Here is a 27,005-nt window from a genome sequence, read left to right as displayed (position 1 = left end):
TATATATTTTTTTTTTGGTTAAGATATTTATTTATTTATTTATTTATTTATTTATTTATTTGACACAGAGAGAGAGTTTGCACACAGGCAGAGGGAGCAGCAAAGGGAGAAGGAGAACCAGGCTCCCCACTGAGCAGGGAGACTGATGCAGGGCTTGATCCCAACCCTGGGATCATGACCCAAGCTGAAGGCAGACACTTAACTGACTAAGCCACCCAGACATCCCTCATCTGTAATTTTCTATTCTAGCCTATTCTAATACTCTAGTTCAATAAACATGGTACTGTTTGCTTGAGAGAATGAAACAACGCTTCAGATAGAGATTTCAGAGGTGTGAATATTCACATCTACATAGCTGTATGGAGTCAGCAGGGAAGAAATCAAGCAAACCTTTTCCGATGATGAGGTACTTGAGTGGGACCTTGAAACATAGGCTAAAAAGCAGGCAGGAGGAAGAGGTAAGCGGCCATCCAGGAAGGAGACAGCATGCAGAAATGCACAGTGGCAGGCAAGCACATATTGAAACATGGGTTGGTAAAGGTGCAGGGGGGAAGTAAGACAGGCTGTAGTCACATCAAGGCATGAAAGGAAAAATGAAGGTTTTGAAGAAGGAAACGAAGGGGACGGGGTTGTATTTAGGGAAGATCCATTAGACAGCATCAGAGAGGAATTGGTAAGAATCCCCTCATTCTTCCTTTATGCACTTTGAGGCCACTCCACCTTGCCATGGGAACTTCTGCTTGCACATGAGCCTCACAGTGCAAAGGCCCACCCTGGCCTTACCTGCATGGGAAGCAAACCAAAAATTTGGTAGAAGACTGGCTGGAAAATGGACTAAAGTAATGTAAAATCTCATGTGCTACAAACACTTCGTAATATTGAATGAAATGTAAGATTATTATTACTTTTTTAATGCAGAAATAAGTTCGCTGGAAAGGAAAAGGGAAATGAAAAGGAAGAAGACATGAGGTGACATAGTGGCTGCACGGAGAGAGGACTATTGGTCTCATTGCCTTAGAGGCTTTTTTTGTTGCCCACTTGGGGACAGGAAACAAAGCTGTGGGCCTTGAGAGGTGGGACACTGGAAATAAGGCACTTACAGAAATTCTGGTGCTAAAAATGAAACAAAGCATGGCAAAAAATCTATCCACTGGCACAGGAAAATAAAAACATATTCCAACGGTCCCTGCCTGGGTTCTGAGTAAAAACAGCAACAACATCTTCCCTGAAAATTTGAAATCATAGTCCCAAGTCTTAGATGAATTTGGGGTTTACTTGTATCATCTTCTAGGTGCATAAATTCCCAAGTCAACATAATATTTGGCCCCAGATAGTGATTACTCTGGAGGTAATCCAAAAGAGGACAGAAGAAACGTATGTTTATGGTGATCTGAGACATAAAATAGAAATCATAAACTCAAGAAAGGAACAAACTAAACCTAACAAGATTTTATTTTAATTTTTAAAAAAATATTTTATTTATTTATTTGAGAGTGAGAGAGAGAGAGAGAGAGAAAGCATGAGCAGAGGGAGAGGGAGAAGCAGACTCTCTGCTGAGCAGGGAGCCTGTTGCAGGGCTGGATCTAGAGACTCTGGAGTCATGACCTGAGTGAAAGGCAGATGCTTAACCGACTGAGCCACCCAGGCATCCTCTAACTAGATTTTAAAAGAGAACCAACAACACTTCCAGAAATGAAAAATAGAGTCACTGAAATTTTAATTCTAAATGGGCAAGTTATACAAGAGATTAGACTATGCCCAAGAGAGTGTTAATTGAGGTTGGACCTGAGAAAATTACTCAGAATGCAGTAGCAAAATACAAGAAGCAGATATAATAAAATAAGGGTAAAAAAGGATATGAAATAGAGCATACGGTCTAAAATACATCTAATAGGAACACCAAGAAAGGAAAAGAGGGAAAGTGGAGGAATGGCAATATTCAAGAAATTAATGGCTAATTTTCCAGAATTGATGAAAGATATCAACCCTTAATTCAAGAAACATGGGAGTCTCAAGAAAAGAAAATTAAAATAACTACACACACACTCACACACACATACATACACACTCACACACACACACAATGGAATAAATACTATGCAGCCATCAAAAAGCCTAAGTCTTGTCATTTGGCATGATGTGGATGGAACTAGAGGGTATTATGCTAAGCAAAATAAGTCAATCAGAGAAAGACAATTATCATACGATCTCACTGATATGAGGAATTTGAGAAACAAAACAGAAGATCAAAGGGGAAGGGAGGGGAAAATGAAACAAGATGAAACCAGAGGGAGACAAATCATAAGAGACTCTTAATCTCAGGAAACAAACTGAGGGTTGCTTGAGGGGAGGAGCATGGGAGGGATGGGGTGGCTGGGTGATGGACATTGAGAAGGATATGTGCTGTGGTGAGGAAAAAAAAAAAAGGATTAAGAAAGAAAATAACTCCACATCCAGAGTGTAGTGAAACTGAAGAACACTATAGACAAAGAGAAAAACCATAAAAGCAAACAGGGAACAAAGTCAATTATCCAGAGACAATAAATCAGCCAAAGACTTTACCACAGGAATGATAGTGGGAACATAGTGAAGTGTATCACCAGTAGTCTGGGTGGGGGGGAATAAATGTCAAATTAGAACTCTATTCCCAGCTGAACTATCATTGACAGCTGAGGGAGAAAGAAGATAAACAAGATAGGTAAACAAGACCAAGTAGTTTACTACCCACTCACTCTTACTTAAAAGAACTACCAAAAACGTATTTTGGGAAGAAGAAAATTTAAACAGAGGGAAAAAGTAGGAGGCAAAAGGCATGAGCATCCATTGTATTATTTTCTGTATTTTTTCTTATTTGAAATAAAAATATAAAAAAAGAAGCCACAGATGACCCAATTTAGCTTGTTTAAAACACTTTTCTTGGGAAAGGTGAAATAATGGTAAGAGTAGATAAGAGCAAATGCTATCAGCTAAGCCCATGAAGCAATAAAAGTAGAATAACATTACTGATTCATCTGTAAATATTAACAAATATCTGAGCATCTTTTGAGCAAAAAGAACAATATTGTTAACCCAGTGAAAGATGTTTACAAAGAAAAAAAATATATAAAATTTAATTTTGGTAGAACACCTTTATTTCTTGTTCTTTTTTAATCATTAAAGTTAGCTATTTGGGTACTGGGAATTCATAAATACAACTTTAATATTTTGTGTAACTTATCCCACACAGTCTACCTGATGTGGAATTTTGAAGAATGTAGTCTTCTGAAAGTGAACTAAAAAGTATAGATTCCTGAGTATCGCCACAAGTGATAAATCTGTACTTCTGACTTTTTGAAAATTACCCTTACTACTCCCATACCTGTTTTAATTACAAAGATAAAAGAATAAATTTTGTGATTTGATACAAACATACATAAATGCAGGCTTTTAAAGGATTCACTGTCTTTGACATAACTCAGCAAGAGAAACAGTAGGGCCATTTATTGAAATTCACTTTAACCATACTATACCTACATCAAAAATAATACTCTTGCTATGGCTACAGAATAAAATGTCAAATGCACATTAACCTTTTTTGAATCCAGTAGCAAGCCACAGAATCTACTCATATTTATTGTCCCTTAAGTAAGCAACTACAAGGACAAAAATTACTAAGCATTTTCCAGCAGACCAGAAATGGATATGGCACGGAAGCTTGCATGTCTGCCAAAAAATACAAGGGGGAATAAATAGTCCTTTTTTATAAAAAGCAACAATACTAAAAATTGATTGATATACTTCTTGAGCTAAAAACATAATGTTCATCTACTTGGCCCTCAGCCTCTAGTGGATTCTCACCCTCGGCGCACCATGAAGATTTGCTGACGGAACATGACTTAATGCTTTTTCATCTCCACTTTTCTTGTGGGGACTTAAAAGTTGTCTCACTGAAAGGAACAAAAATGCCTACTTCTAATTAAAAGAATGCTGTGGCATATATTAGTTGTTCAGACATAATGTTTACTCCAAGAAGAAAATGCTATACATATAAATTCCAAGCTAGTAAAGACAAGAAAGTTAACCCCCAATTTTTGGGTTAAACCCAAAAGTTGACCCTAATATTTTACATCACAAATTCTCAAATAATGACATATAAACTATTATTTTAGTAAGGGGGTGGCTCAAAAGGTGTCAGGGCCTAGCCTTTTTAGCATCTCTTTCAACTTTTATACAACTTTCCTGTTCCTTAGCACAATTCACCATGACAATTTCAGAGAGCCCTGATCTGCCCCTGTTAGGAGTAAAATGACTCTTCTTTGTTACTTCCCACTCTCTGTGCCTTAAACTCCTCCATGACCTCTGGAGTAAGGTAGCTTCTCACCCTCCACCAGGAGAGGCAGGTGCACAGTCTCAGCATCTCTCGAGGTACCTGGAGGGTTCCAAAGATCAGTACAGTTTTGGGCAATGAGAACTTGGGTACTGGATTTTTTGGTTGATTCAAGTTACAGGATAGTCCTGTGTTAGTTTGTTTTAAGACATTAAAGAAAGTATTTGCACACGAGAATGACCATGTAAAGACTGGCTACAGAATGTAGAAGGTTCAGAGGTGGGCTCTGAAGGCATCCAGCCTGAGGTCAAGTCAGCACTGTGAGAACTTGGGTAATTACTTTGCCCTCTCTGTGCCAGCATTTCCTGTCTTTAAATGAGGTTGTAAATACTACCTACCTAAAGTCACTATGAAGATTAAAGAATAAAATAAATTAAGCCCAGAGACTGGCAGAGAGTAATTACTTGAGGAATATTAGCTATTATTAGCACTAAGAGTAGCAGAAATTTTTAAAAAAATGAGTGAATGAGGAAAAGGTACTGCACTAAGCTTTAATTTAAAGGGTTAAAACTATAAAACCAAGAAACATTCTAAAAACAGGAAGTTAGAATTCATGAAGATAACCTCCACTGATTTAATGAAAACTTGATTGAATGATTGATTTGCCAGAGAGAGAGACGGGGGGAACACATAAGCAGAGGGAGCAACAGGCAGAGGGAGAAGCAGACTCCCCACTGAGTAGGGAGCCTGATGAGGGACTCCATCCCAGGACTCCGGGATCATGACCTGAGCTGAAGGCATGTGCTTAACCAACTAAGCCACCCAGGCATCCCTCTAAATAAAAAATAAAATGCAAAATTTGTAACTTTCAGGCAACCACATATTTAACAAATATTCTTGAATTTTGACTCCTAAACCTTAAATGTGATTCTTACACAGGTCATTCGCCCCACCTCCTTTTTCTTAAGAGAGGAAGAGCGGGAACAGCTAGGAGGAGACAAAAAAAAGAGAATCTCAAGCAGACTCCATGCTGAGCACAGAGTCTAATGTGGGGCCCCGATCTCATGACCCTGAGATCATGACCTGAGCTGAAACCAAGAGTTGGATGCTTAACCAGCTGAGCCACCCAGGTGCCCCACAAAGGTTATTTTTAACAATGTTGAGCATCATCCGTTAGGTATTTTTTTTTAAAAACCTTATATAGTGGGTTCAATAATATTATATTTAATTATTTTAAGCCTTGATGCCATGAAGCCAACCTCACATCATCTTCTCATGTCCCGGTATTCTCTCAAGAGGTACAAAGCCGAGCTTCATAGAAAAAACTGTGTCATTCTGAATTTCTTTCCTTTTCTCTTATTGTGTGTGTCCCGCGAAGGTCAGAAAACAAGTAATCTGAATCTACCAACTGGACTTTTCTTCCTGACTGTCCTTTTGAGATTCAGGACTCTAGAACCCTTGTTAGAGCAATTCACTTAAGGCTAAACACATGCCTCATTTTGTAGCAGAATCGTCTGCAAAGAAAGATACTGACGTCCAAGGACATTATCTGTCTAATAAGGGACCTAAAGGTAAGTGAGCTGAGAATTTCCTGTCCTCCAATTTTCAGAAAACAAAGAGGTGTTTCTAAATGACTCACCAAATAACTTCCTCAAACAATAGATCACCAAGACCACATGTTCTCAAACTGGGAGTCCAGGCAGCCACCTGAAGAATGATTTTTTCTCCTTTACTTTAAAAACAGACCAAAGATTTTGACGAAAAGCATATGTATATAGCAGAGACCCTAAACACAATTTTTCCAGGATTTACACCTATTGTTAAATTATGCTTATTAGTCTTAAATGTAGTAGGCAAGCATGGTACTTAAATGTATTTGCCAAAGATTGTTCTGAAGTCCTTGACTCTCATTTTTTTCTTAAATCAGGAAACTTAATTCTAACCTTTTAAAAAATTACCTACGGTATCAAAAACACCTTGGGAAATCCATCTTTTCTTGGAGCTGTAAAATCCACTATATTTAGCGTTCAAGATGAATTTAAAAGGGTGTCATGGCCCATACTCACCAGAGGTTCTGCCATGATGATGCGAATCTTCCGCTCAGCCTGAGTGGTGAAGTTGACAAATAAACTCTTGAGGACATATTCTCCTGGTTTGCTGTCTGGGTCCACGTTGATGGGTAACATGGTTGGCGGCCCTTTCTCTCTCTGCGTGCCAGAAACAGGTGGAACTGGAGGCTTGATGTAACCGTTGCCAACTGGAGAAGCTGGAAAATATAACAGATGCTCTTACTGGCTGCAAATCACATCATAAATACCCAGATTGGCTGTTTTAAAACATAAACATAAGGATACAAATCGTATCAATAATGTTGCACTTTATGTCATAACTTGGCCTTATTCTTTAGGAACCGTGTCAAGATTTATGTGTGTTGATTACATTAAGTTGGCATTATGCCATATTTGATAATCTCAAAGTACTTCTGTTTACCACATTACTTTAGGTAAATTACCTTGTAAGCATGCAATAGAGCTGAGAAATCCTACAACATTTAAGATGTTTTTTGCTTCTTTTTTATGACCCGGGAAAAAAAGGACTAAGAAAATATATGTAGGGGGAAAAAAGTGATTTCTTGTTATGGTTTTCCTAATGGCCAGGAGCTCTCCATGCTCTATTCTAATAATGGAAAAGACTCTGGGGGTGGTGGCTTCCAGACGTTTCCATGAGCCCAGAAGTTTCAGAAACCCAGCTGGCTCTAGCCCCTGAAAGATATGTCCCTCTTGGAAGATAAAAAGCTCAGGCAGTGCCCCATCTGTGCCATTCAAGGTGTAGATTTAACTTTTCACTGTGCCACCCTTTGGTTCAAGTTGGGATGCCTTTCCTCATCCCTCATGAAATGTGCAGATTCCCTATGTGGATTAGATCTTGAATAGAGGCAGCTGACAGAGTCCCCAGGAAGTGACCTCCTTTCAGAATGCAAAGGAGTCAACTATTTTGAGAGAGAAAATAATTTTTACTCATATATGAAAATTTCACATCTCTGCCCTCTATACTACACTTTGGCATGTCAAACTCTAACACGTGCTACCTCCTTCCACCTAAGTACTTGTGAGATGGTCGGGTATGACAGTCAATGAAAGAAATGGTAAGAGCTAAATGTGGTTAAGACAGAGGCATTAGAAGTGCTAAGGACAGGATGATGATAAAGTAGACATTTTTTTTTTTAAAGGAAGACTAACTAGTTCTAGATGACTGGGTACAGAGGTTAAGGAAGAAAGTGAAGAAAAAAGTGAATTTCTAGTTTGGGTACTGGTTTGGATATCAAGAGGATGGTGATTCTAAAACAAGGACAGGTTATAAAATAAGGAAAAATGAAAGAGAAAAAAGTCCTAGATCCAGGAAAGCCGAACACTTTTCTCAAAATGACAAATAAATTCAAGGCTTCTCCTCCCTTCTTTCTATCTGAAGTGAAATTCTGAGGAAGCCCAGCAAAAATTGTATTTACTTTATTGAATGATAAACCTGTCCTCATGTTAGGGTATAGGTTCTCCCTTCTCTTTCCTTCTCTTTCCCTACATCTCTTCCTCTCTGTTCCATTTAACCTGCCATACCGGCGAGGGGTCCCTTACAGCTGAAGGGTCTTCTTATACCTCACCTACCACTAAATTTTATGGTCTCTCAAGTTATAAAAATAAAATATGTCCTAGGTATAGTATATTCTTAGAAGCTCCATCCTAGTCCAGGCCCTTGGAGGCTTAAGGCTTGCTGATTAAAGCAGTCCCTTTGCTGACTTCCTTTCACTCATTTTACTTTCTTCCCCATGGTTATAATCATAACACTTTTTTGCTCAAGATTTTCAATGGCTCTTAATGATCATCCAGCCTCAGACGCATGGCCTGCTTTTGACAGCCCTACATATATTGTCTCCCCCTGGCACCTGAGTCTCATTGGTGCCCTGACTGGCCCGTGAGCACACTGTTCTCCCTTGTGCCTCTTTTTCATCCTCTCTGCTCACCTAATTCTCCTGTCCTTTCAGAACCGTGTCTAAAGCCATCTCCACAAATCCTACCTCCGACAGGCCACTCCTCACTGGTAAGGGTGTATTACAGTATTTAAACATTTAAGTCATGCTCTTTGACGTGGTACATCCCACATTACTGAAGACAGACTCTGAAGACAGCAGTCAAGTGATGTGATTATCAGCTGGCCCCATCGTCCGTTCCAGCAGTGACCCTGTAACCAAACCATACATTCTGCTTTGTATCCCCTGAAAGTTTCCCAACAAGACTGTTACCTCCTGGTCTAGTACAGAATTCTTGGCATAGATAACACGCAATAGATCTCCTTAAATAACTATCTAAAATGACAGCTTACTTTATTTCTGTACATCTTGAAGTGATTCATAGAGAGGGAGCTCTCAGAGAAGAATCCGTAGTTAGAATCTTTAAAGGAAGAGGGTGCGGTATTTGCAATCACGAGTCATTAGTAAAATGGCACTCCAATTGGCTCCCTAAAAGGCACGACTTATTCTAATTGGACATATTCAAAATCAGGTGATGTCTATGAACTGCTGCTCACCCCTCTGCTTTGCCTGCTTCCCTCTCAGTGCAGGTGTCTTTTGGAAGTGGAAAGGCTCCCAAGGCCAACTTACAGAGGGACATAAGGTCCCCCTGAGACATCTTCCTCATCTTATCAAGAGCGTTGTGCCATAGACCTGGAAACCGTAAATATAAACTGAGAAAATCTAAGTGAAGGGCAGTATTTCATTATCTTTAGTTTTCCATAGGATTTAACCCATTTCTAGAAGACGGAATGAATCCAATTGATGTAATATATAATTGCAAAATCAGATCCATAATTATAAGACTCTGGGGCCCCAAAATTCCTAACCACAGTGAGAGGACTTTTTGTGAGAGTGACCTCTTGCAGTCTGCCTGCAATGTTGCATTTTGAACCAGAGTCAAAATGTAGGTACTAAAATCTCTCTCAGATGAATATTACATTTAAACGGCCAAAGTACCAAGTCACTGCTATAAGAAAGCAAATAAACAAACAAAAAGACCCTTAGTCCCCTGTACTTCAAAGCCAGACATCCTTGTGAGTACAAAAGTCTGTACAGCCTTAGTGAGCTGGAACCAGCCTAGCCCGGCAGAGCCCCACGCTAGTGCTGCAAGAAATTCAAGCCCATCATTCCTGCTCCAAACACATCCCCTGGGCGGATGGAGATGCAGTCACATTTCAGGGGTGAGTGTCCTTGAACAGGATCTGCTCTGTTTTAATAACTCTACTTTGTCCTACCCTAATTAAGTCACAACAAACTCTCGTCTTTTGTCAGAATGATTTTCAAAAGTAAACATATGACCTGGCACCTTTCAGTAACCCCGTTATCCAATGACAATATAGTTGAGAACCAGGAAGCCCATGTTCTCTGGTAGTCCCAAAGTTCAGACCAGTCCAAACACTAGAACATCATTATGAGAAAAACTTCGTTAGACTTTCCTTCTGCACTTGATTGCTCTGAATCTGCCCACAAGTAGGATCAATGGTCTGGTTTTTAAGTTCATGAGAGTCTGGAAACAAAATTACAAGAGAAAGGAGCAATATCTATGGGTGCAAACTCTAAGAGCAAAAGAAGGGGAAAAAATGGCGCTATGCTAAAAAGCCTGCCAAATTTAAAAATGAATTTGCATAAAATGCCATTTGGCACTGGGCCACAGCATCAGACACTCCAACAGGTGTGGGGGCAGTGACGGGTCCATCCTGCATGTTGTCACAACTAAGGTTCATGACGAGGACCCTAACTCCCAGGGAAAGACTACAGGAGGTTTGATATATAGTCCTCAATCAGATAAGGTGGGGAAAAGAGTGATGTAGATTCCCAAAAGAAAATCCTACAAAAAAGGTTTGGGTGTATAAAGAATTCAGAATTAAGCTGAAGAATCTAGCTCTGAAGAATTACATCTCTTTCCTCACAGGTCTGATTTGTAACTGGAACTTATTTTTGATGGAAACAGGCCCGGGGCCAATTCAGCAACAGCCACACTTCAGCCCCTTTCCAGCTCTGCCAGTGCAGGTGGCTCCTGTTTGAATGGATTCTTCCCCACCCATAGTGTTTCCACTGCTTTCTGTCCAGCCGGGCAAGCAAGTCTGCGCATCCTTCATGGTCCAGGTCAGGATTCCCTCCCCAACCTGGTGGGGTCCAGGCCACCCCAGCCATCCCCATGGTGGGGCCTCTGGAAATAGGGATCCCTGCTCATCAAAGGGTCCTGACAGGTCACTGTTACCTCATCTTCCCCACCTAAAAATGTATGTTGAAGGAGCAATTTAATTTGCTAGATTGAAAACTGTTATTTAAATTTCCTGCACGGCATACATTTTTGAGCTTCATCTCCATCTGTTTTTATCTTCTCTCCTTTTCTTCTCAGCTCATCTTCCCATCTGCTCACATCAGCTCAATGTACCTAGGAAGTCACCCACACCGGGGTTCTGGTGGGTGGGGAGCGGAGACGGGGGTCCTGCAAAAGAGTACCTCGTTCAGCTATTAACCAGGACCCAACTTCTTGAACCTTTTGGAAATTTGCTTTCTTTTTAGATTTTCTCATTTACATTTTTATCTTGGATTTAACATGTTTGAATTTTTCTCCATTGCATTCTTGTATCCTAAATGGGTTTTGTTGATGTTATTATTTTATTCCAAATCTGCTTCTATTTGGTTCTGCTGGAAGGCTCCAGAGGCTGCGGTCTCTATTTCTTATAGTGAACAGGCTCCATTCCTTAATCTGTAAGAAGTCTCTTTTTGGCTTTTGTGGCCCATTCATTACCTCTTTATTAGATCTATTTCTGACTGCAAGCGATGATCTTTCCAACGTAACTATTTTTCCCCTAGTGTCATTGCCTCATAACTTGCCTTTTGGTCTGGCTGCTTCTAGCTGGCTAAGGTCTTCAGTATACTCCCCTTGAATTACCAACATTTCCAAGAATTACTGACTTCCTAACTGCAACACCAAGACAAAGACCCCACAAATCATATTCACCTACGTTTGTATTATGTCACCAAAAGGAAAGTTAATGTCATAATGAGTTTCCTCATGTGAATATCCCAGAGGCTAAAAGGGGCACTATTTGTTACAGGAAAACAACTGGTTTTCTCAGTCAGATCTTCAGTGAAGTTAATACCATCACTCATTACAGGCTATCATTTATTCATCCATCCATTCATTCATTCCAACCAATATCTATTTAAGGAGTACTTAGGTTTTGCGAACTGTTCCAGGTACTGGGAATGTGGGAGTGAATAGAACAGATGGTTCCTGCTCTCATGGAGTTTATGGTTTGCTGAGGCAGGGCCATGCAATCAACAATTTTGTGTACACACACACATGTGCGTGCACGTCTGGACATGCACACACACGTGTACACAGATCACAATATGCTCTAAAAGAAAAAAAAAACAAAATTAAACTGAGTGAAGGGAAAGAGAAATGTTCAAATGTTTTAGTTTGGAACTGCTGTGGAGAAGAATGAAAGCTGTGCACCATCTTGGTATCTAAGAAAACCCGAACAACATTTGGCTTGGGCAGGATCTGCTTTTCCAACCCATCACTTTGGCCTGCCCATTTCTGTGTCAGTTCTGGTTGGGAATGAGTATGTCAACCAGGCTGCAAAGGGCATGAACACAATGCCCATCTGCCACACAGCTCCTCTGCTTGCCTCCACAAAGCACGTGACTCAGGAAAGAGCACCATCTTTGTCTGCTCTTCTCCAGCTTATAAAGATGGACAAGCACAGAGCCAGTTGTTCAAAACACTCGATGCTGTTTCTGACGTTCCCGAAACTAGAATCAGACTCTAAGCATTTGAAATTTAAAAAAAAAAAAAAAGGCTTCCTTTTCTTTTAAAGTGCCCCTGAGACTGTATGGTGGTAACTGTTCAACATAGCCACCCTTCTTAGAAATGGAGGTCATTTAAACAACTTTATTTCCTAGAGATCAATGCAACCTTTCTTTCAACACAGGAGAAAATTGATTAGAGTTCTTTGTTCACAGTTGGATATACATTATTCTTGCTGCCAGTTCTTAGGGACTCTTTCCTTTTGTAGGTTCTGAGGGCAAATCCCATTAGTACCCAAGTGCTGGGATCCTTCTTTAGGACCTGATGTTCACCCCAAATCTCTCTTTTCCCGTAAGAGTTATTTTGTTTACTGGCATTACAGGAACATTTCATAAAACATAACAAACCAAGAATGACGCAGCTACTGTGAGAACATGTCACACTGTGTATAGAACTATAATAAATTGTCCACTAATGCATTTATGAGGGTGCTTAAGAAACAGCATTTTAAAAGGTACTGCAAATACTCAAATGACCAGAAACTTTAAAAGTCACGCAAAATAAATTAGGATAAAAAGAAAAAAAAATCTTCCAAATGTGATAGGAAGAATTATTTTCCTCTGAAGAGTATTATTAAGAAATGAAAATGTTGGGATAAGAAGAAACAATTAGTTTGAGCAATAGAAAAATATTTCTTAACAAAGAGATGGATGATGCCTAATTTTATATATTTCAAAATCAGTCAAGAAGAGAATACAAGGTAAAAACACTCAGCAATGCTTTCTGCCTTGGAAGAAAAATATAATCAGTGACACATTAAGTTCTTCTTAACGAATCTATATGATTCTGGTAATGGGAAATGTTCCTCCCAGTTCTGTTGCTACAATATTCTTCTCTCTTCCACCACTTAGTTCTCCCGGTCCTGTAGTTCTCAAATTGTGTTCCTTCAAGTTTCAGGGTCCACAAGACATATATCCAGGATAATTAATGTCTTAACCCTCAGAAATAATCCTAAGAGGCCAAACAATCTCACTTTTACAGATAAAACCATGTAGGTTGAGAGAGATGAAGTGTCTTGCCTAAGGCCACAGAGTGGTTGACCCAGGATCTGACTCCATATTCCTCTGATAGCATATATTCTGACCTTCTCGAATGACCCTGAATTTAAAAACAAACCAGATGTCTATGGTGAAGACTGAATAAAGTGGGTTCCCTTACTTTGGCCTGGGTGTGAGCCAGTCTAGGGACATTAAGGAATGATGAAATGAAATATAAAGGTTGTGACTTGGAGAAGGGACCTTCCTATAGATCAGGATAGTTGCTGATTTTCTAGAAAGGCTAACATAACTGCCAGCCATGGAGTCCCTCCTGCCAAGTTGTCGGCCCTCTTAAACTTGAATGCATCTTTTAACCTAGAGAAGCGCTTTGGAAACGCCTAGGAGTACAAAAAAAGAGTTAAGAATTAAAGGCCTAGGGGATGCCTGAGTGGCTCTGTTGGTTGGGTGGTTGCCTTTTGGCTCAGGTCACGATCCCAGGGTCCTGGGATCGAGCTCCACATCGGGCTCCCTGCTCAGTGGGGAGCCTGCTTCTCCCTCTCCCTCTGCTGCTCACCCTGCTGTGCTCTCCCTCATCAAATAAATAAATGAAATCTTAAAAAAAAAAAAAGAACTGAAGACCCATAAAATACATGAAATCTGATTAGGACACACACCTTAGACACACCTTCCTAGATACACTGATGACATCAACTTTAACTGGTTATTATTCAAAGAAGGAGCAACTGAATTTCTGTTCAGTCTGTGACCTCTCCAAAACATTTTTGTCTCTGGTCTCCCAAAGACTGGATAACGGGAGAGAGCGAAGGAGCTCCATAAAGAGAATAGAAGTATCCCATGGCTGCCGTCTTCTTTTCTCCCTTCCTTTGCCTTCTAGTATTTTATCTTAGAGAAATGACAGTAACACTTCAGTGATTTCTTTTATAAATGTCTGTCGTCTGCTAAGATGCAATTACAGGGACCTTTCCCGATTTTCAAAGTAGGTACTGTCATCGGAGCCTGAAAGAATGTCTGCCAAGATCTGTGAGCAAAGGAAGATGAGGTTACATGGACATTTCAAGGTCCTTTCTCACCAAAAGGAGATCGAATAACCTGCTGGAGGCAGGATAATCCTGAACTTCAGCTTCCTTCTCCCCAGCAGAGCTGCTGAGCGGCTCTCATTCGCGTGCTCTTCCCTAGCCAGCCTCTCCTCCTTCTCTCGTCTTCTTTCCTTTCCATTTCTTCCTCTTCGGGCTTGTTTTATGCTGCAAAACCTCACTAATTTGCAACCCACTGAGTCAAACTTTGTGATCCCTTGGGCAAGGCTTTGCACTTCTTTTTAACGTTAACTTTGAGAAAGATATGTTGACTTACAATGTGAATCAGTGGTGATCAGAACCTCTGCACATCAGATTCTCCCAGAAAGGTGGGCCCCACCTGATTCAGTGGGTCTGGGGTGGGGCTCTGTAAACTGCATTTTTAACCAGTCCCATGTTATACCAAAGCTGCTGGCCTGGGACTATAACCTGACGCCTCTGATATAAATAAATGGGGAAACAAAGAAGACCAATTAATCCAGTCAATAACATTGTTTTTAATTCCATTTGCCTATAGATATGCTTCATTAACTTTAACCAAGTCGATGCTCTTTAGGCAAAACATAGGAAGAGAACTCTGAAAGGGGAGTCAAAAGTCCAAGTCTGGCTCCACATGAACTTGGCAGATGAACTTGTACCAACTGGGCTTCAGTTTCCTTATATGCTATTCTTAAAGAGGCAGGCCAGGTTGTCCTTGCTGCACCAGTATTCTATGGCTATATAGGAATATACGTTGAAGAGGAACCTGGGTGGCTCAGTGGATTAAACGTCTGCCTTCAGCTCAGGTCATGATCCCGGGGTCCCGGGATCAAGCCCTGCATCTGGCTCCCTACTCAGCGGGGAGTCTGCTTCTCCCTCTGCCTCTGCCCCTCTGCCTGCTTATGTTCACTCTCTCTCTTTCTCTCAAAGAAATAAATAAAATCTTTAAAAACTATATACACTGAAAAGTCACAAAACATCACTTATTCAAGACTTGCACAACTCAAATAATAATTAACACTTAGCCACCAACAGACAAGTGGACAAGAAAGTATCTCTCTCTCTGTCTATCTATACAATGAAATATAGCATAGCCACACAAAGGGTGAGACCATGCCATTTGCAACAAAGTGGATAGACTAGAGGATATTCTGCTAAGTGAAATAAATCAGACTGAGGAAGATAAACTTCATATGATTTCACTCACATAAGGAATCTAAAAAAATAAAAAATAAAAAAACCCACAAATGAATAAAAAGCAGAATCAGAACTATAAATACAGAGAACATACTGATAGTCGCCACAGGGGTACCAGGGTGGCAAAATGGTGATGAGGAGTGAAAAGCAGAGGCTTCCAGCTGTGGAATGAGTAAATCACAGGGACAAAAGACACAGCACAGTGAATAGAGTCAATAGTACTGTAATAACTTGTATGATGACTCTTCTGTAGATGCGAGCTACACATGTGGGGAGCATAACGTATAAGCTTCTTGAATCACTATGTTGTATACCTGAAACTGATATACCATTGCATGTCAATTATACTCAAATACAAAAAATTTTTAAAAACTAACACTTGCTTCCCTTGAATTAACATGAACCAGTGAGATTGTATCATCTATCCTCTCTATGGAGGAAAGCTTTACAGATGATCCTAACTCTTCCACTTCTTCTCTGGTTCCACTCACCTTCCTGAGACGGGCAACTCCCTATACTACAGGTGGACATGTGAGGAAGCCTGCTTTTCTTCCTAACTGCAAACCCAGGACTCGCATTAACATTAAAAAAGAATGATGTACTGAGAGTCTGCCTTTCACAAAACCCTGTACTAGAGGCCTCGTGAAGGACAGAGGCCTCAACTCCTTTCGGGCCACTGATTAGCCAGATACTAGGGAATAGAAGGCATTTGACCCGGGTCTTAAAGGACAGGTAGAATTCTGATGGGCAGAGAGGAGAAAGGGCAAGCCAGGCAGAGGGACTAGCATGACAGGTGCATGAAGGACCTGCTAAGTCTCTCGTCGCCCCTCCTCCCTTCACCTTCCTAGCACACGTGTTCAAACTTTCTCTTCACTAAGGAACTGTGACATTTCAAGAACAGGATTCCATCTTGTCTTTATTCCATGTACTTAGCACCGTGTCTGGCACAATTAATTAAACAATTATACTTACTTAATATTGGTTGAACTGAACCCATCCGATTCTATAATACAGCTCTGTGTGAATGAAATAATTGAGCAAGTATATATATGAAAAACTTAAACTCTTAAGTCCCATAAAAATGTAGGTTTCTAGCTCTTATGATTAGAATTAAGGTCTTAAACGGTAAGCCAATGAGTTTAGACTTTACTGAGAAGACAACTGGGTGCTAGCAGGTTTCTGGGAAGAAAGTTGAATTGGTGGTGTGTAAGGGTGGGCTAAAGGAGCGCTGTTTGAAGGACAATACAAATTAAAGACCACTGCACCTACTATGAAAAAAAGAATGAAAATGGGAATCTGGATGGGGTCTACTGGAACAGGAAGGAAGATAGTAAGTGAATCGTATACAGAGGGACCTGAAGTCCAGTCATATCACCCTTTCTCAATAAAGAAAATATGCAAAACAGATTTCCTGGTGAAATGTTATGATAACCAAGGTGTTTAAGAAGCATTTTTAGAGTATCAACTCTAGAAGCTTTCTCAAAATTCCCCATCAGTGGCAGGATATTGGTCATAGTTACTGCACCCAAGCACTGAAAGTGATGTTGGCTACGTGCATCTGAATGAGACAGCGGCTTTCACGCTCCTACCACTGGAACAGAAATGACTTTGGCAGTGTGGTAGAGAGGGAGTTGTAACTTGCCCTATGCCCATGTTCATCAAGTTTTCAAAACATTGTTGCTAATGTCCATTTACAAGAAAACAAAGGGGATATAGGAACAAGTTAAATGTCACCCTAAGGGAGCAAAGAGATCATTCAAAGTTAGGTACATTTTATTGGACAGCTGCACTGATTTCTACAAGTCAACGGAGGAGATAAAAATGGGTAGGGTGATTAAAGACTTAGGGGACAGAACAACCAAACGTTAATGTGTGGACCTTGTCTGAATCTTGATTGAAGCAGCCCAACTGTTCAAAGACCTTTCTGGAAAGGACAATCAAAGCACCTTGAATATGGATTGGACATTAGGTTACATCACAGAATTATGGTCAGTTTTGTGAGGTATGAAATTAGCACTATGGGGTAGGGAAGAACATATCCATATTTTCTAGAATGCATACTGATTGTACAGAGTTCAATGAAATATCTCTATTGGATTTGAAATGCTTTAACAAAGAAGGTATAAATGAAGCAAACTTGGCAAAATCTTGACAACTGTTGAATCTCAGTAATAGTGATATGTGTGCATTATACTGTTATTCTTTCCCCTTTTGTGTTTGAAAAATTTCATGATAAAACCTTTTTTAAAAGAGAAGGCTCATTTATAAAAAAAAAAAAATACCTACATCTTATAATGGCAATAACAAAGGAATACTATTATTCCTTCATTATTCCATTGAGGAACTGAACTCAATTAAAAAAAAATACATTAAAAAAAAATCAAATGCCATCTTTAACCCAGGTTCCATGACATAGGTTTGAATGTTCACTCAGATCCTAGGTCCAGCCACCTCCTTCCACACAAATTAAATGTATGGAATGAGTGACGTGGGTCTCAGAGTATTTATACTTAGGACACATGACAAGAATTTAGGAGAATATTCATTCGCTTCATTTATTCATTTTTCACTTCTTCAATCAGCTAATATTTACCAAGGGCCTACTCGACTCCAAGCACTGTGTTAGCTGCTGGGGAGCTGCTAATATGCAGGGGAGGCAGGCATTATAAAATAAATACACCCAGAAATATAATTACAAAATAGTAAGTGCTGTGACGGGAACAGGGGTGACATATCTGTGACTGTGGGGGCAGGGCAGGGCTCTCTAGGATGGGGACAATGAAGTTGAGGCCTGGAAATAACCAATGATAGATACAGTCAGAGAAGGCATCAAGGCAGAAGAGAATGGGAGTGGGGAGCACTGGGGTTGTAGGAATTCATAGAAGTAGAGAAGAAAGGACACTTGAGAGTGGCTCACTCCCTCTGGCCAACCACTGCCTGGTACTTCCCTCTATCCCTCTACCCATCTTTACCCTCCTGCAGGGCACTGATCTCCCACTGATCACACATTATATATTGGTTTTCTACCTAGCTCCCCACTGCAAGGGCAGCAAGGCCCAAGTGCAGCAAGGGCAAAGAATTTGTTTTATTCCTTTTGTATCCTCTCCTTCTAGCTTATACTCAATAAATATTTGCTGCATTAAGGAGTAAGGAAGCATGAAGATCTATAAGGTCATGAATTGTCTTCAGCTTAGAAGCCCGACATCAAACCAAGACTCACATTAAGTCTATTGAGAGAGCTATTTCTGCAACCAAGCAAGATGCTGACAAATGAAGCAATCTGCCCAGGAGTAGAATATAGTATCATGGATGACAGCATGTCATTTCAGTAGAGAACGTGGTTATTGGTGTGTTGAGCATGTCTGGCTTATAAAATCTCAAAAGCAGTTTGTCAAAGTGGGGCTTGTGACCCATTACTCGATCATCAAACCTATTTCCTGGGTGCTAACCAGGATGAGTTCAATGAGATAGAATAGAAAACCACAGAAGAGAAAATAGCAGGGTGATGACCTCCTGCACAGTGAGGGTAATTATGCATTACTTACAAAACTTCTGTTTTCAGTCTCTGTCTGCACCTACACATATGTATGGGGTACGTGTTTGGGGTCAAAATGCAAAATGTGCTTTTTTCTGTGGGTCCTGCTCAAAAAGGTGCTAGAGACTGTTGGAACAGCAGTCGCTCGCAAACCATTATCTGGGCATTAGACATTACCCCAAATGACAAGCCCGGCTTCCCGAGCCATTTTATTAGAATCGTACTGAAGCTGGGCATCAAGGGAGAGAGAACACAGTCTCTGAAAGAAGTTTTTGTCACTGTACTCGTGGAAGCATTACACAGGAACCCAACCTAAAGGGACAACAAGGACAGAGCAGACTTGATGTGCAGTGACGGCCACCAGGAACGGTGCCAAAAGCTGCCATATTTTGACAAATGAAGGTCATAAAGCAAAGTTTTAGCTATTCCCCTGCAGGATCCCCTTTCAGATTACATGATGAATGCAGTGACCTGAAGGGGAGTCTAGTCCTACATATGTCTTTGTTAATAAAGAATGTATTATTTTATTATAAAATTATATATTATAAAATGCATACACACAGTTATAATATGCATTGCAGTATGCATTCTGTAAGATAATATATATGCATACATATGCACACAATAATATATATATACCTAAATATGATATAGACATTATGTCTGTGCATTATGTAATATACATGGCAACACAAGATACATTTCCAACATCTATAGTAAAGGAAGAACTTCCATTCCAGGGTATACAGCAGAAGCTCATTCAGTGTTTGTTAAATACATTAACTGAATAAGTGAAATCCTTTAGAGTTTAGTTAGTTTTTTATTTTGTCAACAACAAAACATTTATTAAATTACTGGTTCATATGTACTTATTTACTTTGATGACAGTTCATTTAATAAAAAAAGATTTTAAGTTTCACTAGATTCTTAAATACTTACATAAATGTACAATGACTATATAAAATTCACTTGATACATGCCTACCTGAAATTTATAATCTGAGGCAGTGAGATGGTGATAAATATATGAACTCACAGAAACATATTTGTTGTTACTGACCTCTTATAAAAATTAAGTTTATCTACTGGGAGCAAGAAAGGCAGTAAGTAAAAAGGAGCTAAGATGGCTGCCAGATCATGGGAGTGGTCCATTCAGTGGAAACATAGTAAGGGTTAGTAACGTATCCAAGAGATATCAAACAACAAAAATACTAAGTAGTTCACATAAGCCCTATTATGATGCAGCATTTTTTCCAAATACATGAAACTGTAAGTTTTATCATTAAATTTGTACACTTATTATACATCAACAACAAGAAAATCTCTTAGAGGATAAAAAAAGTTTTTAACACACTCTCAACTTTTTAAACCACAGAGTAAGGAGTAAATTAATGACTAATAGAGATTTCATTCCCAGAAACAGAATGGCATCATATGCAAATATCTAATAGTTTCATTAGAGATAGTGCAGAAGAATAATTAACAATTAAATCTCACAAATCATTAATAAACAAAATGTTTCTTCTCTATCAGAGCAATATGTTGTGCCTGTACCATTTACAAATTAACTTTTCCTACCTTCATTAAATAGAAAGTTAAACAGTCGATATCCAAGATGCATGTAATTAACCCTGTGTCATGGAAGTCTCCTCTCATTAATTTTTCTGAACTCTTGTACAATATTGCTTACAAGGTTATGCTAGAACTAATGTAACCAGACTAGTACTCTGATAAAGGAAAAGCAGAGGCATGCAGCTTGGACCCATTTAATGTTGGTTAACCCATAATATCCTGTTTTATTAATTCAGAAACAATAAAAGAAAACAGTGTATTTGTATGTGTTAAAGAAGGCTAAGCCAAAAGCAAAGGGGAAAACTGCCTCAGGCTTATTTTAATGCTTTAAACAAAATAATTGAGTATTTACATTAATGTTTAGAAGAAATCAAGCATAAATCCTACTTCTGCTGTAATAGAAAATGCAATGGTATTACCTATTTTCCAAATACACATTAAGCTACTTTTATAGATGGCAATTTTGCAGCACAGATAGTTGTACTGAATCTTTTAGTGAAACTTCAGCGCACAGAAAAATCCCATGACATCACAGCCTGTTGTCCCATAGACTAATATACAAAAATCACCTCTGAAATACCACAATTCCAAACAGAAACTTAAAAAGCATTATTCCTGCCTCTAAACGGTGACATTGTAAGTAAATCCCCACATGCAGATGTAATTAGCAACCCCCCCACCTCCATCCATTGAAACCTTTAAGAGAACCTTCCCTACATTCAGCATTTAACAACCAATGATCCACGCTATACATGTCCCCAGCCTTTCATACCTACCAAGCCCTTTTATGAAGCTGATCACACAGGATCGTCTCCAACAGGCTGTTGTAATCTCCATGAGCCTGAAAAGGAACCCAAACGAATAGTCTGGAACTGCTACACAGACTATGTTCCAAAGCAAAAAAACATAATGACGGACTCCATGATTCCGTTGCTCCCTGGCACCATAAGTGTCTCAGCCACAAGGTAGGGCTCTCTTATTTTTGGCCAAGGTGTATTTTTAGTCAGGTGCTAAAGACCTACAGTAGAAGACAAACTAAAACAGGCCTTCCGTCCAGGGCAGACTCTTCATACCAATGGGACAATTTTTAGCTGCACAGTAAGACAGTGACCTACAACTCACAGAGTGCCCGTATGTCTATATTTATCCACGAGAACATACTATGCTGACAGATTAGTAAAGCTGCTCAAAGCACTCCAGGAACATGAGCCCGACCCACACGGCTCGCCATAAACAGTCCATGCATACCGAACGCACGCGCTACCCACGGATCTAGCTCGCTGGTGCTGTTGTGTTCTGTGATTGAAGAAATGTAAGAGCAGAGATAACTCGGGGCGGGTGATAAACCGTTGCTTTGGGAACTAGGAGCTCTTGGCCACAAGCACAAACAGCTTTAAACAGCTTAAATTCTTACAGACAAAACCAATAGCAGAGAATCCCCATGTGAAGCCAAGAGTCAGTGAGAAACCATACACCCATAAGGAAAAACGAAACACTGAACATCTGTTGATACAACCAGTAAAGAAAAGCAATTGCTTTTAAATCCTAAGTTCTAATATTTTAAAAGCACAGCCTAAATCAACTGGTTAAAAAAGCTTCATTTCTAAGACCAAGAAGGAACCACTATTTATTGGTGAACATTAAGTATCTCACCCCCAAAAGAAAGCAGGTTTAGACCAGTGAAGAGACTGAGAAAGAAACCTGCAAAGTTACTTAAAAACAAAAGTGTAACTCATTGATCCTTCGGTGGGCATTATTTCTGACAGACTGTTTTCTGTGAGGGTCAATGAAAATCTATGTCTTCACTAACACAGCGAAGAGCATGAAACCCAAGTAATTTTCTATTCTTGATTTACTCAGGGTCACCGAAGGCGTTCTTTAGCGATAGAGGTTGGAATTGCAAAATAGCACAGGATGGGGAATTGCCTGATGAACTGAAGCCTTTTATAGGAAGGAGGAACACGTCCAAATGACCCACATGAACACTTCAGGTGAGCAAAGACGCCAGCAAAGATGCCCCAAGGCACCACTGAGTCTCCCACATTCGGGCTTTCTAACCTTTTTTAAAGAGTTGGCTGCTGGGCACATGTGGCATTTGGTTTATGTTTTACTAAAAGGGGTCCACACAATTCTAATCCAAGAGTGTGCCTAGGGAGGTATCTGTGTTTTCAGCAACAAGGATTCTTTTTCAAGTCTCTTCTTTTCACATCTAAACTGGAATCAAGACTTGACTGAAAATTTGCACTTTGTCAGCTTCCAATCTCTGGTGCTATTATTAGACCAGCCTTCCAAATGATGGGACTGTCATTCAATTAAAAGAACATGACTTCAGGCAGCCTCATAGGAATATGAAAAGAAGTATTTGTCATTTTATTTCTCACTCTTTTTACAGACGCCCCTTACCAAACAACATCAAAGGGAAGTGGGGGGAAGAAAAGGCAGAAAAGAGAATATTAATGGGGCACTGAACTGGATTCAAGTACTCTGCTAGGCCCTTTTCACATACCCTTTCACACAGGCCTCACAGCCACCTGAAAATGTAGGCATTACATCTCCCTCTTAGAGGTGATGGAAAGGAATCAAAATCAGATTGCCCGAGGTCATTCAGATGCAGGTTTGTCAGACTCTCAGGGTCACTGCATTTAATTTTTTTCTAGTACTTCCCTTAATATGAATTGGAACGTCTTTATTTCATTCTAATTTTTTCCTCCTTTTTTATGAATTTAAATTGTGTTAGTTAACATACAGTGGAATATTGGTGTCTGGAGGAGAATTCCGTGATTCTTCACCTACATACAACACCCAGTGCTCACAAGTGCCCTCTGTAATCCCCATCTCCCATCTAGCCCATCCCCCATCCACCTCCCTCCACCAACCCTCAGTTTGTTCTTTAAACTTAAGGTCTCTTATGCCTTGTTTTTCCCTCTCCTTTTTCTCTTTTCCCCTTTCCCATATGCTCATCTGTTTTCTTTCTTAAATTCTACATATGAGTGAGATCATATGATATTTTTCTCTGATTTATTTTATTAACATAATACATTCTAGCTCCATCCACACCATTGCCAATAGCAAGACAGCTAAACTATGGAGAGAGCCCAAAAGTCCATCAACTGATGAATGGATAAAGAAGATGTGGCATGTATATATATGTATTTACGCGCGCACACACACACACACACACACACACGCACGCATGCACGGAACTGGAACTTCTAAGCAGCATATTTGTCTTCGCATACATTTAAGAGCAGCCCTCAAATAATCTTTTTTATTTAATCCAGAAATTTCACTTATTCAAAACCCAGCTGAATTCCATAGATTACAGCCTTATTTGCTGCCCTCCATGGTCTACTTGCTCCTCTGTGATAGCCAGGCATGTACCGGTTTGGGGGAGCATCCTTAGGGCATAAACAACGTTATTCTCATCTTTGGGCCCCTAGTGTCTAGAAAAAGTTGAATCAGTGAATAATCAAAGGCATCCTTATAGTCTAAACAGATGGCATAAAGTTCTTCTATTAAAGCTCAGAGTTTTTTGTGCTAAGAGTTCCCATCTCACCTCATCCGTCTCCACTTGGAGGACATGTCTCCTATGTGGACATTATTCTCACACCCTAATTTCCTCCTCAAGCTATGTTAGATTAAAAGCAATTATGGGTGGGTGAAGATGCCTAAAGTCCACTGACAGTTGAGTAAGTGACAGCTGTCAGCTGATGGCTGATAGTAACTGAAAAATCGGGAACAAAAATAAACAGACATAAAAATTTTGAAGGATAGGAATTGAAAGATAATTTAGCATAAAAAGAGTTGACCCTTAACATTTCAAGAGTTCCAAAGGTAGCCATATATTATAGAACATTTACTAATCAATACATTTGCTAATGATCTGAATTCATTTAGACAGGGTTAAACTACATTAGCATCCTATAGTCACAGACATAATATAGAAAATACTAAGGTAATTAACAGAAAGCATTCTGTTCAAAATTATTAAGTTAAAATGTTTTGACACTTCAAGGTTTAAGCTTCATGGCTGGGAGAAGTTTACTCAGAGATCATTTGTTCCCTGATGAGGCTAAATAAATGTCATGCATTTTAAACTATATTAATATAATCTAAATTTAATAAATAACATCAACTGGATTACTGGTATGTTTAATTGATAGCTCCATAATAACACTCAAATCTAAATTAAATTATTACTTTAACAGTTAATCTAATAGTCATAAATATTTCCTCTCTGCTTCTGGGTGGCCTGGTGGCATTACCACAAATATTTTTAAGGGCAAATGAAAGTCCAAATCTGATCACAAGCTTCGAAGTTGCAACGAAGTTTCCGGGTGTGTTTCATTTACCTCACTGTTTCAGGAAAGATTGTTCTTAGGCGACTGTCTGACTGATCGCTACTTTATTAGCATGAAGGTTAGACCACATAACCACTCTCATTAAATGTAGCCTCACAGTCTATTCACCTTCTTTAATGTCAATGTCAATCCATACTACTGTATTATGGGAAGCAAGAAATATCCTTTAGACACCAACCAAGTTTTTTCCAGCTTAACAAAAAAAGCCAGCTTTTAACATTATTATATTAAACACTATTTCATTCAACACCGTGAAGTGATTTAAAAAAAAAGTTAAGCTGATGATGACTCTTGCTTTGTTTTTTATCATTGCTTATCAATCCAATATTTCTCATTGAGCTTTTAGAACTAGTTTGCGATATCTTTAATGAAACATTTCAGTAATCAAGTAGTTCCATTTCATATGCATAGTAACCTGCACATTACTTTTTCTAGAAATTTAGTAAATAAAGTGTTAAGGTATTATCACAGAAATATGACAGCTAACAAAAGATGCCAGTGCCAAAAGGATTCTGTCTCTTCACTCTTTTTCCATGACGTAACACAGTACAGAATATATTCATGCATCTGTATTAATAAATCTTTCAGAGACAAAGAACCTCAGAGGTCGTCTTAAGGTAGGAATCAGTACCACAGCAGAATTAAGCACACCTTAAGCAAACATCACCTGCAGCCTTGCCCCTTTCTTGTAGAAACCATAATAAGATGGGAGAGCTCCTAAAAGACAATGTGTCATTGTGCCTGGCTATCAAGGAGGCATCTAGTAGTAGGCGGGGTTTGCCAAGTGTGTCATTGCCTCAAGACATGTGCTGCAAACACATGCAGAATGAAAATGTTTACCAGGAAGACCTCTAGGAAAATACTGGTTTGTCTTGGCACAGGGTGCCTCTGGAAGCAAGCCACCATGAAAACAGCGTTCTCCCAACAGGTGTGCGAAGCTCATTAGGTATAGATCATCTGAACCTGCATGGGAGGCTCTCTTAAGCTTCCATGCATCACCTGTGGTGTATGTTACCAGGCGGACTTCAACCCAGCCTTGGGGAGGAGAAGCGGAAGGGATTCTAAGTGGATGAGAAGTGAAAGAATTAACATGTTACATGTTCTTATGTATTATAAATGTTTCTGCTCCAAAAAGTTTCTCTCATCATTTCCTTCAATCACCTTATAAACATTCCCTTGTTCTACAATTATATTCCCTAACTGCATCTCTTCCTTGCCTACAGTCTAAGTTCTATGATTCTGGAGGTCTATGGTATTGATCTGATTGCTTAAATTTCACTCATTTATTTTGTGGGGACAGGGCCTGAAAAAGCCCAGAAATGACCCAGTGCTGGAGAGCTCTATAAAAAGTACAGACTCCAGGGCCTCCAAGAGATGGAGAGCATCTCAACCTCTGATGAGGCTAGAGCGATTCTGATGTATGGCCAGGTTCAGAAGCTATGATGGCCTCTGGGAATATGTAATAATGAATGATAATTGAGCATCCTTGCAACTGTCTCTCTACACAGGGAATGCAGAGGAAAGTCTGAAATAGTTACCGTTTGAACAGAGCTATCAAGCCGGTAAACTCAAACTTGCAGACTTCCAATGTAATGAAGGAAGTAAACCTAAAAATCTTAGGATTTGCTTATTCTGTCCTTAATTTGTTGCTTACCTTAAAACAGCATCATAGGTTCCTCTGTTCTGCCCCAAATAGATGTCAATCCCAAACCTACATACTTTATACACAGACTACCACAAATTCTCTTCTAAATTTTATTTGTACACAACTCAAGCAAATGGCATGTAGAAAATCAAAAGGTAAAATCAAATGATGGAAGCAAAATTTCTTAAAAGTACTCACACAATTAATGATTATGCCAACAAAGGCCAGGCAATGCCATTCATTTTAGAGTAATCCTGGATGGAATCCATTAGTAGTCCTTAAAGACATTTCTGAATGGTTGCCCAGAATTAAAAAAAAGAAAAGAAAAAAAAAAGGGCGGGGGGGGAGTGCGTGTGTGCTAGAGGACACGATGTCAACAAAGGATGAAAAATTCTGAAAGATTATATTTTCATCCCAAATAGCTAAATACCTAATAAAATAAATCTGACCA

The 27,005-nt window shown here is 39.5% G+C and overlaps 1 protein-coding gene across 9 annotated transcripts in view; it reads right to left on the bottom strand.

The window, feature by feature from the left end:
* The window catches only part of FRY (FRY microtubule binding protein), a 433,556-nt gene that overhangs the window by 203,935 nt on the left and 202,616 nt on the right, over positions 1 to 27,005 (bottom strand). For 7 of the 9 annotated variants that reach the window (XM_045069583.1, XM_045069582.1, XM_045069576.1 and 4 more), the window contains one exon: positions 6,373 to 6,572. In XM_045069583.1, the coding sequence (XP_044925518.1) occupies positions 6,373 to 6,492 (120 nt within the window). In that variant the 5' untranslated portion in view covers positions 6,493 to 6,572. Of the gene's footprint in view, positions 1 to 6,372; positions 6,573 to 21,324; positions 21,629 to 27,005 lie in introns of those variants that run through there. The other 2 variants (XM_045069580.1, XM_045069585.1) reach the window with 2 other exon arrangements.

The sequence above is a fragment of the Mustela putorius genome, unplaced genomic scaffold (assembly GCF_011764305.1).
Source record: "Mustela putorius furo isolate JIRA1106 unplaced genomic scaffold, ASM1176430v1.1 tig00003942_pilon_pilon_pilon, whole genome shotgun sequence".
Lineage (NCBI taxonomy): Eukaryota > Metazoa > Chordata > Mammalia > Carnivora > Mustelidae > Mustela > Mustela putorius.
Note: the sequence above shows the minus strand (reverse complement) of the source record. Positions and strands in the feature narration are given on the sequence as shown.